The sequence below is a fragment of the Pristiophorus japonicus genome, chromosome 7 (genome assembly GCF_044704955.1).
Source record: "Pristiophorus japonicus isolate sPriJap1 chromosome 7, sPriJap1.hap1, whole genome shotgun sequence".
NCBI classification, from domain to species: Eukaryota; Metazoa; Chordata; class Chondrichthyes; family Pristiophoridae; genus Pristiophorus; species Pristiophorus japonicus.
The window spans coordinates 200,172,109-200,186,239 of NC_091983.1; the positions used below are offsets into that span (position 1 = coordinate 200,172,109).

Sequence of the window (14,131 nt, forward strand, 5' to 3'; positions counted from 1 at the left end):
TAAAAAGAAAGTCAACCTGGGACTTTCCAGGGATCGGTATAGCCCAGCTGGTCACTGGACACATTTGCATAGGTGCCTAACTTGTACTTTTAGTCAAGGAGTATCGGCAGGGGGTGTGACTGCATTTGCCCATCAGACTTTGAACAAGTGGAACAAAAGCAGTGCACTAGCATAAAGCAATGGGGCATCAACCCGATCTGCTACTGCAGGAAGGGAGGGAGGGAGAAGGGTCACTGGGAGGGAATTTGGGTGGGGGGGGGGGGGAAATTAGACAGTTATGATTCTCCCCCGTTGAAGTTACTGACCAGCCATTACACTTGCAGGAGTCAGGGCCAGAGCAAGAGCCAGGCTCCTGCCTGAGTGAAGGCAGGAATATCAGAAGTGGGCACTGTTACCTAGCAACCTGCTCTATATGGGGGGGGGGGGGGGGCCTTGGAACAGGTTGTCCAACCAGCTGCCTGCTGAGCTGCATGGTGATCTAGGCGAGGGAAGAGGGGTGTGAAACCAATAAAAAAGATATTTAAACCTTCCAAAAATAACTTTCGCCCTCCCATTTCATTCTCCGGCACAAGCGCCCAGAAGAAATGAATGCAAACAAAAGTCCTTGATAGTAAAGGCACTTGCAGGTGTTTCCCTGGCCTGGGCGATCTCAACTATCTAGAGAGCAGGAGCGGGGTGAAATGGCCGGGGGGGGGGGGGGGGGGGAAAAGAGGGGTTGTTCCCTGTCGGAGTCATCGCCCAGCAGTCTATCACTGAAGGGCGCACGTTGGAGGATGACAGAATGAGGATTGTTCCTCCGCACGGGTGAACAGCCTGCCGGTGGTGGCTGTCTGGGGTTCAGTCACAAAGAACGATCACTCGGGTGTTTTGAAGACTGAATCCCAACGAGAAGTCAGCACCGACGACAGAGAGAAAGCTGCGAGGTGGGGATTATACAAATACGTGGATCCGTACCTCTCCTTCGTGCAATAAACTCAAACTTGGCGGGGACCAGCGTATCCAGGCTGACGTTGAGCAGGTTCAGACCAGCCTCCTGTAGGCCCGGCAGCAGCCTGGCTAAATTGATGCCGTTGGTGGTAACAGCGATAGTTTTGAGCTTTTCCAGTTCCCGCAGTCGAGCTGTTTGGGAGGTGGGGGGGGGGGAAAGCAAACATGAGGAAGAAGGAAAGATGGGAATCGCCCAGTCAAAATGAACATACATACATTTATACAGCGTCTTTAATGTAGTAAAATATCCCAAGGCACTTCACAGGAACTTTACCAAACAAAATTTGACACCGAGCCACACAAGGAGATATTAGGACAGGAAGAGGTAGGTTTTAAGGAGCTCCTTAAAGGAGGAGAGAGGTAGAGAGGTGAAGAGGTTTAGGGAGGGAATTAAGGAGCGTAGGGCCTCGACAACTGAAGGCACGGCCGGCAACGGTGAAGCGATTAGAATCGGGAATATGCAAGAGGCCAGAATTGGAGGAGCGCTCAGTGTGTCTGAAGATGTAAAGAAAGAAAGTCTTACATTTATATAGCATCTTTCACGATCACCGGACGTCTCAAAGCGCTTTACAGCCGATGATGTGTTTTTGGAGTGCAGTAACTGTTGTAATGTGGGAAATGCGGCACACAGCAAATTCCCACACACAGCAATGTGATAATGAGCAGGTAATCTTTCTTTTGTGATGTTGATTGCGATATAAATATTGGCCAGGACACTGGGGATAACTGCCCTGCTCTTCTTCGAAATAGTGCCATGGGATATTTTATCTCCACCCGAGAGAGCAGACGGTTTAACATCTCATCCGAAAGACGGCGCCTCCGACAGTGCAGCACTCCCTCAGCCTAGATTTATGTGCTCAAGTACCTGGAGTGCGACTTGAACCCACAACCCTCTGACTCAGAGGCGAGTGTGCTACCCACTGAGCCACAGCTGACACTGAACAGACAGGAGTGTTATACTATGCATGTTATTATATAGTAACAAGGGCAGTGGATGTGTCTCGATTGCCCTTTTCTATGGGGCGTCAAGCAGTTGCCTGGAGGAAAGCTGCCTGCTGCTAATCTGGAGCGGTGTTTGAAGATAAGCAGCTTGTCCTGACAGAGTGAGCTGAGCCAAAAACCTGACCATCCAGGGGACCAACTGCGCTCTCTGGGGGAAAGGTTGGAAATAGGCACAATCTGATGCCAATTAGAAGCTTCTGTTGGTGCAGTTCAGGGAAGTTCCTTGTAAATCCCCAGTCTCTCCACCCACCCGCCCAAACCCTGCTCCTCCCACTCGGGGACAGACAAAGTCATCAAGGTCAACAAAAAACAGACAGAAATACTGGCTTTCCTCTTTTTAAAAAAAAAACATTATTTCCAAAATGTTCCTGTTACGACTGTTTTAGGAATACGATATCTGATCCAATCAAGTCCAAGCGCGACATCCTGCAATGGCCCTGATACGGGAATTTCGATCGCCCATGGCATTGCTCACACTCCTTGTACTCCCAGATACCAGCACCCCGCTCCCCACCATGGGACGGGGGCTAGCCAGGTGGACTCTCCGCATCCTCCTCCCGAGTAACCTCAGCTTTCGCCGGCCGTCGGTAAACATAACCTACGTCATTTGGAGGCACATCTCAACTTACTGACAATTTGCACCACATCGGGCCTGATGAGTGGCTCGCCGCCCGTCAATCGGATTTTATCGACTCCTTCCCTCACAAAGAGCCCGGCAAGGGTGACGATCTCCTCAGTGGTGAGCACCTGCGATCTAGGGGTGAGCTTCACCCCATCCTCGGGCATGCAGTACTGACCTACAGGGGCAAGGCAGAAACAGCTGGGACATCAATCACCAATAATTCTGGGCTGGGGGGGGGGGGGGGGGGGGGGGAAAAAGAGGGGTGTCCGTCCTCCGACAGTGCCGCGGGAGGAAAAAACCAAAAGTGGCACTGCAGGAGGGAGGGAAGTAGACTGTGTCCGTTTCACTGGATAACTTGGTAATAATTACAGTGAAACACAGAATCACGGAGCACATCCCGAGCTGTCCAACTTACAGCCGCTTCCTATAATCTGTCACATTCAGCACTTGGATATCCCTGTGGCCCAGTGTGTCAATGCCTGTGGAGCTGCACTCCAGAGTCAATGCCAATAATGTTGGCAGTTGGCGGTGCGGCCCCTCCCAGGGGCACTAATCTTCAGGCCGTCCTTTCTTCTGCCCGTGCGATGGACCAAGAGTCGACACGGCCGGCTTTTCTACAACTTCAATCTTTTAACTCAGTTCCTCTGCGTACCTTTTTAAAAACGTTCAAAGCGTTGGCACTGAGGGAGGGAACATTTCTCAACCTCGGGCACTCGGTCTCAGCACCGAGCTCTCTCAGGCCAAGGGACGGCACCGACTGGTGCTGTAAAATAAAATGAGACCCAGCCCCAAACGCAGAAGAGAGCCTCCGCTTCATCAAACCGACTCTGACATCTTAACCCCTCCCGCCCGCACACATCGCTCCCGCCTGGGGAGGGGGCTAAAATGGAACCTCACACATTGGGACAATGTAGAGGGACCTTCACTCTGCACCAAATCATGCTACAGCTGACCAGAATTGCTATTTTAACAATAATTCTCCTTTCTACAGCACAAGCATCGTTCATTCGATCACACAACGAATTTACAATTTGAAAAGCACACTCCGCCACCCGAACTGAGTATCTAATGTTTTACGAGGGGAACAGACCGTGCTGGTGACCAGGACATTGAAGGGTTAAAGGTGTACTTACATCGCAGGTTACACTTTTCCGTCACTGAGATCCGCAGGTAGCTGTGCTGCCTCCCAAAACTGTCCGTCAGGAACGCGGAAAAGGGCAGCGGCTCACGGATGAAACGACTCCTCACCTGTGGGCCAATTGGGTGCTAAATGAGAAAAGAAATGTTGGGGAGGTGCACTTTTCATTTCTAAACTAGTCCGAAAGGATTTCTTTGCAGCCAACTCATGCTGTCGGGGGGGGGGGGGGGCGCGAGAGGGGGGGGCGCGGCGAGGCCAGACAGACAGACAGACAGACAGACACAGAGCATGCCTGGGATAGATAAAAAGAGACACACTTACAGAAAAAGATGAAAGAAGTTGAGGGATAAGTGAGTTAAGGGTTACAGAGAGCGGGCAGGGAAGTGGAGTTGAGGCCAGGATCACATCAGCCATGATCTTATTGATTCGCGGAGAAAGCTCAAGGGGCCAAATGGCCTGCTCCTGCTCCTATTTCTTATGTTTAAAATAGACGCTTTGCCGGGTGAGAGAGATAAAGTGAAAGTCCTTTGTACAATCTGATAGAACTTTGTTAGTTGTAACAGTCTATGCTCACCCAGTGACCTCTCCAGGTATCGGACTTTGGATTCGTCAATAAGAGAAGCAGGAAATGAAGAGCAAGAGCACCGAGACCTTAGATTACTGAAACCTGTTACGATAAAGAACCTTTTTCCCGATTCTTGCATATTCACAAACATCACTCGGGCACATGGTGACCTTTTACCGTAGGAACAACTGTAAACAACCCTGTCATTGTATTGTGACTCATTTCTCAAATAGTTCACGTATGTTTCTTATGTTCTTATGAAGTTCATTCCCCGTCTACCACTCCCTTCCTGAGGGGCCTTGACCCTGCCAATAACAAATTGCATTTATATAGTGCCTTTAACATAATAAAACATCCCAAGGTGCTTCAAGGTGCTTTATCAAACAGAAACTGGAACATGAGGAGATATTAGGACAGATGGATAAAAGCAGAAAGAACAGACTGAGGCAATGCAGTGGAGACATACAGTGGCATTCCCGAGGTTCAGCACTAGGAACACTGCTGCTTTTAATACACATTAATGACGAACTTGGGGGCACAGGACACAATTTCAAAATTTGTTGATGGCATGAAACTTGGAAGTGTAGTCACAGTGAGGAAGACAGCGATAGACCTGGAGGACATCGACTGGTGGAATGGGCAAAATCACGAGTAGTAAAAGTAGAATTTGACTTTGTCACCATAAACTGGTGACCCTGAACATTGGTTAAGATTTGGGGCAGCTTTAACCAGAAATAACTCATCTGTGACAACTGAGCTGTGACTGACAAATTGTTGGGCTTGTTTAGCTGCCGAGGCAAGAGCTGTGTTCAACCTGACCTGTCCCTTTAAGACCATGGCCCAGGCACTGTCCAAGGGTGGAGGGGGGAAATGAATTACAGGCAAGTTGCCAACCAATGTTTCTGCGGCTTAGCAGCTCTGCCTACCCTTAAGGAGAGGCCAGGTATTTAAGATTGGAAGAAAACAGCAGGAAATGACTGGCTTTTCACCGCTATCCCACCTTCTTAAATATACTTTTGATATTTTGAAAGGCGATGTCTGAACTTGAACACCTGAAGTGTGGCAGATGGAAGAGGAAAGACGATCAAAGAGAGCGAGGCAGATGACCAACACTCGCACACGAAGCTGAGACTTTTTGACGAGAAAGACTGACGTTCATTTAAATTTTTTCGCAGCCAATCTTTCCAATTCTTTGTCAGATCACAAACGCCAGAGGTCACCTTGCACACATCAAGGATCACCCTGCGCTAATGCTCTTAGCCAAAAGGCCTAGAGCCCAAGCACCGTTCCTGGAAGTACTGCAATACCAGGTTCGTGCCATGGAGGTGGATGGGTCAGCAACCCCACACACCTCCGTGGAGGTGGATGGGTCAAGCCACCCCACCCACCTCCTATTTCCAAAAAGCATAGGAGAACCACCTTCCTGATCCAGGGAGAACCACGTTGGGGTCATGGTTACTCCCCTGTCAGGTCAGTTACGCATGATCTTAGCCAAAAGGCCGAGAAGCGATACTGACGTCCATTTATACAGTGCCTCGTGACCTCAGGTGTCCTAAAGTGCTTTGCAGCCAGCAAAGTACTTTTAAAGTGTAGTCGCTGGTGCAATGCAGGGCAGCTACCACTTTTGTCAAAACTGCCAATTCTCACTATCGAGCGTGCTGCGACAGGTTTGCCTCCATGACAAACTGCAACTGGCAACCTAGCAGTTAAAGGGCCCCACCCTAGTGTTAAACTGGCTGTTTCCTGCTAGATGTCGACTGACCTGCTCTGTACTTCCATTAGATTTTGTTTCTATTCCAGGCCCGACATTCTTCCTTCCCCCTCGCCCTCTTTGGCTCACGTCAATTCGTAAATAACATAAATGACGTATGCTTGGAGCCTTGTTTGCATATCACTCATCACAACAACTTGCATTTATATAGCGTCTTTAAAAGTAGTAAAACGTCACAAGGCGCTTCATAGGAGCATGAAGAAACAAAGTATGACACCAAGCCACATAAGGGGATATTAGGATAGGTGACCAAAAGCTTGGTCCAAGAGGTAGGTTTTGCACAGCGTATTAAAGGAGGAGAGAGAGAGGTAGAGAGGCGGAGAGGTTTAGGGAGGGAATTCCAGAGCTTAGGGCCGAGGCAGCAGAAGGGACGTCCGCCAATGGTGGCATAATGAAAATCAGGGATGCACAAGAGGCCAGAATTGTAGGAGCGCAGAGATCTGGGAGGGTTGTGTGGCTGGAGGAGGAGGCGACAGATAAGGAAAGGCAAAGGAGGGATTTGAACACTGGGATGAGAATTTTAAAATTGAAAAGTTGTTGGACTGGGAGCCAATGTTCTCCCTCCCAAACCCAACAAAAGTTACTAAACATTTGGCAAACAACAATTTGTATTTTGATAGCGCCTTTAACACAGTGAAACGCCCCAAGGTGCTTCACAGGAGTATCATGAGATAAAAATTTGACACTGAGCTGCATAGCGAGGGGATTTGAGTACAGGGGCAGGGAGGTGTTACTACAGTTGTACAGGGCCTTGGTGAGGCCACATCTGGAGTATTGTGTACAGTTTTGGTCTCCTAACTTGAGGAAGGACATTCTTGCTATTGAGAGAGTGCAGCGAAGGTTCACCAGACTGATTCCCGGGATGGCAGGACTGACATATCAAGAAAGACTGGATCAACTGGGCTTGTATTCACTGGAGTTCAGAAGAATGAGAAGGGATCTTATAGAAACGTTTAAAATTCTGACGGGTTTAGACAGGTTAGATGCAGGAAGAATGTTCCCAATGTTGGGGAAGTCCAGAACCAGGGGTCACAGTCTAAGGATAAGGGGTAAGCCATTTAGGACCGAGATGAGGAGAAACTTCTTCACCCAGAGAGTGGTGAACCTGTGGAATTCTCTACCACAGAAAGTTGTTGAGGCCAATTCACTAAATATATTCAAAAAGGAGTTAGATGTAGTCCTTACTACTCGGGGGGTCAAGGGGTATAGCAAGAAAGCAGGAATAGGGTACTGAAGTTGCATGTTCAGCCATGAACTCATTGAATGGCGGTGCAGGCTCGAAGGGCCGAATGGCCTATCCTGTACTGATTTTCAATGTTTCTATAAGTAGAAATTAGCACAGATGACCAAAAGCTTGGTCAAAGAGGTAGGTTTTAAGGAGTGCCTTGGAGGAAAGAGAGGTAGAGAGTTAGAGAGGTTTAGGGAGAGAGTTCCAGAGCTTTGGGCCGAGGCAACAGAAGGGCACAGCCACCAATGGTTGAGTGATTATAACCAGGGATACTCAAGAGAGCAGAATTAGAGGAGCACAGACATCTAGCAGGGTTGTGGGGCTGGAGGAGATTACAGAAATGTATCTAAAATAAATATATATTTTTTTTTATTGTGGGGGACTCCCTGCAAATATTATCACAGGTCCACAGACAGTCACGCAAACACTGGCACATGCCCCAAGTACCCCAGGACAATATTGACATATTCTGGGAACTCACTACAGTTACTGGCACACTGCTGGGAAACGCTTGCTCTCCAGTTGTTGATGAATGATTGGTGGCCCCTGCCCAACAAATACTGACAATCTCCCAGTGACCCTGTTACAAGTACGGACACCGTCCATGAAAATCCAATACATGCACAATGCTGGACAGCCTCTGCATATAGTGAACCCCACCCCTCACTCATTTCTACAGGACAGTTTTCCTTTGGGGAGCTGATGATGCCATGGCAGAAAACAGGGTTTTTTTCCCCCTCCCAGAAACAATGCAACAGAAACAAGATGCTGGTAAATAAACATATTGAAAAGTGGAGAATTCAGAATTCGAGGGGTTCTATGCCCGAGTCTAAGAGGATAGAAATCAGAGTGGTAGCCAAGTCAGAAGGTTGTGGGTTTGGAGTCAGAAACTCTAAAGACACTTAAGCCCTTTATTCAGGTTGACACTCCCAGTGCTGTACCGAGGGAGTGCTGCACTGTCGTAGGTGCTGTCTTTTGGATGAGATGTTAAACCTAGGCCCCGTCTGTCCTCTCTCACCTGATGTAAAAGATACTATGCCACTATTTTGAAGAAGAGCTGGTGAGTTCTTCCCAGTGTTCTGGCCTATATCCTTGAACCAACTAAAAACATCTGTAACCGGGGGCATAAATTTAAAGTAGTTTGTAGAAGGATCAGAGGGGAGATGAGGAAACATTTCTTTACCAAGAGGGAACTCACTGCCTGAAAGGTGGTAGAGGCAGAAACCCTCACCACATTTAAAAAGTACTTGGATGTGTACTTGAAGTGCCATAACCTACAGGGCTACAGACCTCGGGCTGGAAAGTGGGATTAGGCTGGATCATCATCATAGGCAGTCCCTCAGAATCGAGGAAGACTTGCTTTCACTCCTGAAGTGAGTTCTTTGGTGACTGAACAGTCCAATATGAGAGCCAGTCTCTGTCACAGGTGGGACAGATAGTCGTTGAGGGAAGGAGTGGGTGGGACTAGTTTTCCGTACTCTCTTTCCTCTTTCCGCTGTCCGCGCTTGATTTCTGCATGCTCTCGGCGTTGAGACTCAAAAGTGCTCAGTGCCCTCTCGGATGTACTTTCTCCACTTCGGGCAGTCTTTGGTCATGGACTCCCAGGTGTCAGTGGGGATGTCGCACTTTATCAGGGAGGCTTTGAGGGTTTATGGAGTGTCCTCCTCCGTTTTGGATGCCCCCAAAACATTTGTCAACATCCTTCGCCTGCTGCATGACGACATGCAGGCCGTGATCCTTACCAACGGATCCATTGCAGTCCCAATCCACGTCCGGACCGGGGTCAAACAGGGCTACATCATCACTCCAACCCTCTTCTCAATCTTCCTCACTGCCATGCTCCCCCTCACAGTCAATAAACTCCCGGCTGGAGTGGAACTAAACTACAGAAGCAGTGGGAAGCTGCTTAACCTTCGCCGCCTCCAGGCCGGGTCCAAGACCATCCTAACCTCTGTCGTATGCTGGATAGCTCTTGGTCGGCCGGCGCGGACACGATGGGCCGAATGGCCTCCTCCTCCGCTGTAAATGTCTATGAAAACAGGTGATTTGGCCATTTTGCACATTGCTGTTTGTGGGAGCTTACTGTGTGCAAATTGGCTGCCGTGTTTCCCTACATTACAACAGTGACTACACTTCGAACAAAGGACTTCATTGGCTGTAAAGCGCTTTGGGATGTGCTGAGGCACTATGTTATATATTATACACAGACACATGGACATTCTCCCTTTCACCCCTCGAAGGGAGGTTGAAAACCTGTATCGCGCACACTACTCCCGAGGACCCAGGAGTTTGCAGAACATCAGTGACAGCCGTGGCCGGGAGAAAATGCTCAATTGCCGGGATTGTAAAACAAAGCAAAGCTTCGGAGCCCGACAGTGCGGAGGGAGGAGGGAGGAGGGGGCGACCGTGCACCGTGCACCGGGCCAAGGGAGCAGCCAACCAGGCGGTAAACAACTTGACAGATTATAATATCATTAACAAACTTTTGCAAACTCACTCCGGCGACCCGCTCCAACGCCGGCTGCGGCTGCGGCTGCCGGGCACTCGGCGCCGATTCCCCGCTCAGGCTCTGGGTACCGCGGTGAAGCTGCTGGGTGCGAGCCGCCCGCGGGAGGGGCTGGGGCCGGGGCAAGGGCAAGGGCAAGGGCAGAGCCGGCAGCCTCATGCTTCCGAACACCGTGCCGGCAGCTTCGCACTCGCAACACAACCCAGCCCGACCCGGCCCACAACCTCAATCTAACCGGGCTGTGGGCGGGCCTGCCGTCGGCCCACTGCGCATGCTCGGCCCCGCCCCCGCCCCCGCTGTATCCTGGGACCTGTAGTCCGCCCGCCCGGTGAAAGCCAAGGCCGGGGGACAGTCTGCGAACTACAACCCGCGCTAGCGGGCCTAACATCACCCCGCACCGCCAAACAAAAACTGAGGCTGCAGAAAGGAGTGTCCTTATTTGGAAGGAGGTTTTTTTTTTGGGGGGGGGGCGGAGTCATGTTACAACTCTTTTGGGGGAAACAAAATAAACAATAAATCGAGTGCCCCCCGATCTGGGGAACACTCCAGACACTTTCAACTGCCCTCTTTTTTTTTCCCTTTTTTTTTGTGCGTTTTTTTTTGTGATTTTTTTTTGGGCATTAAAATCATATAATTTACAAGTGCCCCCTATAAAAGGGGAGGGGGACACTAAACCCCGGCAATTAAAACAAATTAAACTTTAAAACATAAAATCAAATTAAACTTTGGTTGGTAGTCATGTTACAAAGGGCGGAAAGCCCGTCGTCTCTCCCGCACCGCAACTGTCTGTGGGACTGAGAAACATCATCATCCATGTTTTGTATGTAAACACAACCAATGTGTAAGGCTTGCCACCAGGGGGCACACCTGTGGGAGACCCAAGGGTCACCTGCACACCCTGGGCAAGCAGGTATAAAAGGCAGTCTACCATGCTGCCTCCGCACTCTGGAGTTACAATAAAGAGACCAAGGTCACAACAGTTTGAGCTGAAGATGTACAGTCTAAACATAACAATTGGCGACGAGTAACAGATCACAAACTTTCACGCAGTTATGGCTGCTGTTGGTATTCTTGAGAGATTTGTTGAGGCTGATAATCGGGAAGCCTTCGTTGAGCGTCTTGACCAGTACTTTGTGGCCAACGAGCTGCAAAAGGCAGAAACCGCGATCAAGCGCAGGGCGATTCTCCTCACCGTTTGCGGGTCCACGATATATGGCCTCATCAAAAATCTGCTAGCACCGATGAAACCAACGGACAAGACATATGAAGAGTTGTGCACGCTGGTTCGGGAACACCTCAAGCCGAAGGAGAGCATCTTGATGGCTAGGTATCGCTTTTATACGCACCACCGCTCCGAGGGCCAGGACGTGGCGAGCTATGTCGCCGACCTAAGGCGCCTTGCGGGACCGTGCATATTTGCTGGATTTTTGGGGGAAATGTTGCGGGACATTTTCGTGCTTGGAATCGGCCACGAGGTCATTCTTTGCAAACTGCTGTCTGACGAATCCCTAGATCTGAGCAAGGTCATCACGATAGCCCAGGCTTTTATGTCCATGAACGATGACACTAAACAGATATCATTGCAGCATCGGAACTCACCAGCAAGTACTGTGCATAAAATAATGCCTTCAGCAGGCAGAACTGTACATGGCAGGGCTTACACGTGCGCAGAGGCCAGACCCAGGATGATTCTGCTGTGGGATGTAAATGTGAATCTATTAGCACCGTGTTGGCGCTGCGAGGGTAATCATTGAGCCAATAATGTCGATTCAAGCACAATGTGTGCAAGGGCACCTCCAGCGAATGTACAGATGTACTGCGACTCACCACGTGGCAGAGTCGGCAGAAAATGACCGATCCGGCGCAGATCACGCTGAACAAGTAAGAGAAGCACTCAACCCGAGGCTGAAGAGGAAGTGTATGGGGTACACACCTTCACCACCAAAAGCCCTCCAATAATGTTAAAAGTCAAATTAAACGGAATTCCAGTTTCCATGGAATTGGACACAGGGGTGAGTCAGTCAATTATGAGCCAAGGCTTTTGAGAAACTGTGGGGCAACAAGGCACAAAGGCCAAAACTAAGTTCGATACACACCAAACTGCACACTTACACTGAAGATCTCATACCAGTCATTGGCAGTGCAGCAGTGAAGGTATCGTACGCTGGAGCTGTGCGTGATTTACCACTATGGATTGTACCAATGCTGTTCGGCAGAAGCTGGATAGGAAAGATCCGATGGAACTGGGACAACATCAAAGCACTGTCTTCAAAGGATGACGTCTCATGTGCCCAAGTGCTAAACAAATTTCCGTCGTTATTCGAGCCAGGCATCGGCAACTTCACAGGCGCCAAAGTGCAGATCTAGACCCTGATGCAAGACCGTTCATACAAGGCCCGAGCGGTTCCATACATGATGCGAGAGAAAGTCGAGATCGAGCTGGACAGACTTCAACGAGAGGGGATCATATCGCCAGTCGAGTTCAACGAGTGGGCCAGTCCAATTGTTCCGGTGTTGAAGAACGATGGGACGGTCAGAATCTGCAGGGACTACAAGGTAACGATCAACCGAGTCCCTGTAGATTACAGGACCAGTACCCACTAACCAAAGTGGATGACCTGTTTGCAACGCTAGCAGGAGGGAAGTCGTTCACCAAGCTGGATCTAACCTCTGCTTACATGACACAGGAGCTGGCTGAATCTTTGAAAAAACTGACGTGCACCAACACGCACAAAGGACTGTTCATATACGAAGGTTCACCAGACTGATTCCCGGGATGGCGGGACTGACCTATCAAGAAAGACTGGATCAACTGGGCTTGTATTCACTGGAGTTCAGAAGAATGAGAGGGGACCTCATAGAAACATATAAAATTCTGACGGGGTTAGACAGGTTAGATGCAGGAAGAATGTTCCCAATGTTGGGGAAGTCCAGAACCAGGGGTCACAGTCTAAGGATAAGGGGTAAGCCATTTAGGACCGAGATGCGGAGGAACTTCTTCACCCAGAGAGTGGTGAACCTGTGGAATTCTCTACCACAGAAAGTTGTTGAGGCCAATTCACTAAATATATTCAAAAAGGAGTTAGATGAGGTCCTTACTGCTAGGGGGATCAAGGGGTATGGCGAGAAAGCAGGAATGGGGTACTGAAGTTGAATGTTCAGCCATGAACTCATTGAATGGCGGTGCAGGCTAGAAGGGCCGAATGGCCTACTCCTGCACCTATTTTCTATGTTTCTATGTTTCTATGAAGATGCCCCTTTGGGATTCGTTCGGCGGCAGCCATCTTCCAGAGGAACATGGAGAGTCTGCTGAAATCGGTTCCATGCACCGTGGTGTTCCAAGACGACATCTTGATCATTGGCCGCAACACCACCGAACACTTGCACAACCTGGAAGAGGTTCTCAAGCGACTGGACAGAGTGGAACTCAGGTTGAAATGCTCCAAGTGCGTTTTCCTGGCACTAGAGGTCGAATTTCTGGGGAGAAAGATTGCGGCGGACACCATCAGACCCACGGACTCCAAGACGGAGGCTATAAAAATGCACCCAGACCACATAATGTGATGGAGCTTATTCGTTCCTGGGACTCCTCAACTATTTTGGTAACTGTAAATGCCTTACTCTACAGCATGAAACCACACGAGGCACATTCTGGGGACAAGGTCACTCTGTGAACTTAACTCTTTATTCACAGGACTCCAAAGACGATGACCCTGCATGGGACCTCCCTTTTTATGCCTGTGAGATCAGGTAAGGAGTGTCTCCCACAAGTTCACCCCTTGTGGTCAAGGTGTGTATCTAGGTTGAGAGTATACAGTAATACAGTGGTGTTACATTGTGGTTACATACATGACATCACCTTTCCCCCCTCAAAGTCTTATTGGGATCATAGGTTTAGTCTTTCAGATGGTCTGCGCTCCCTCGTGGAGCGCCGCAGTTGGGGCTCTGGTTGTTGGGCACTGACGTGAGTGTCTGTCACCTGTGGCGATTCCAGTCTGTCCGGGCTGACGGCAGAGACTGTGCATTCTTCTGATTGCTCTTGTTGCGCGTTCACTGACGGTGTTGTGAGCTCCAGCTCATGGTCTTCTTCAGGTTCCTCCGTGTCGATGCTGAACCTTTTTTTGACTTGGTCCAGATGCTTACGGCATATCTGACCATTGTTGAGTTTAACCACGATGACCCTATTCTCCTCTTTGTCAATTACAGTGCCCTTAAGCCATTTGGGCCCCGTGGCGTGATTGAGGACGAATACAGGATCATTTATTTCTATATATCTCCCCCTCGAAATACGGTCATGGTACTCGTTTTGTGA

At 49.4% G+C, this 14,131-nt stretch overlaps 1 protein-coding gene and 1 non-coding gene across 7 annotated transcripts in view; both read right to left on the reverse strand.

The window, feature by feature from the left end:
- The window catches only part of mocs1 (molybdenum cofactor synthesis 1), a 71,015-nt gene extending 60,945 nt beyond the window's left edge, over positions 1-10,070 (reverse strand). For 4 of the 6 annotated variants that reach the window (XM_070885713.1, XM_070885710.1, XM_070885708.1 and 1 more), the window contains exons 1-4: positions 9,811-10,070; positions 3,745-3,877; positions 2,619-2,786; positions 955-1,119 (exon numbers count right to left, since the gene is read on the reverse strand). In XM_070885713.1, the coding sequence (XP_070741814.1) occupies positions 955-1,119; positions 2,619-2,786; positions 3,745-3,877; positions 9,811-9,978 (634 nt within the window). In that variant the 5' untranslated portion in view covers positions 9,979-10,070. Of the gene's footprint in view, positions 1-954; positions 1,120-2,618; positions 2,787-3,744; positions 3,878-9,796 lie in introns of all 6 variants that reach the window. The other 2 variants (XM_070885709.1, XM_070885711.1) reach the window with 2 other exon arrangements.
- LOC139267579 (U2 spliceosomal RNA) lies at positions 5,629-5,825 on the reverse strand. Its single transcript, XR_011593922.1, has one exon. It is a non-coding gene; the product is annotated as a U2 spliceosomal RNA (small nuclear RNA).
- Positions 10,071-14,131: the final 4,061 nt, after the last annotated feature.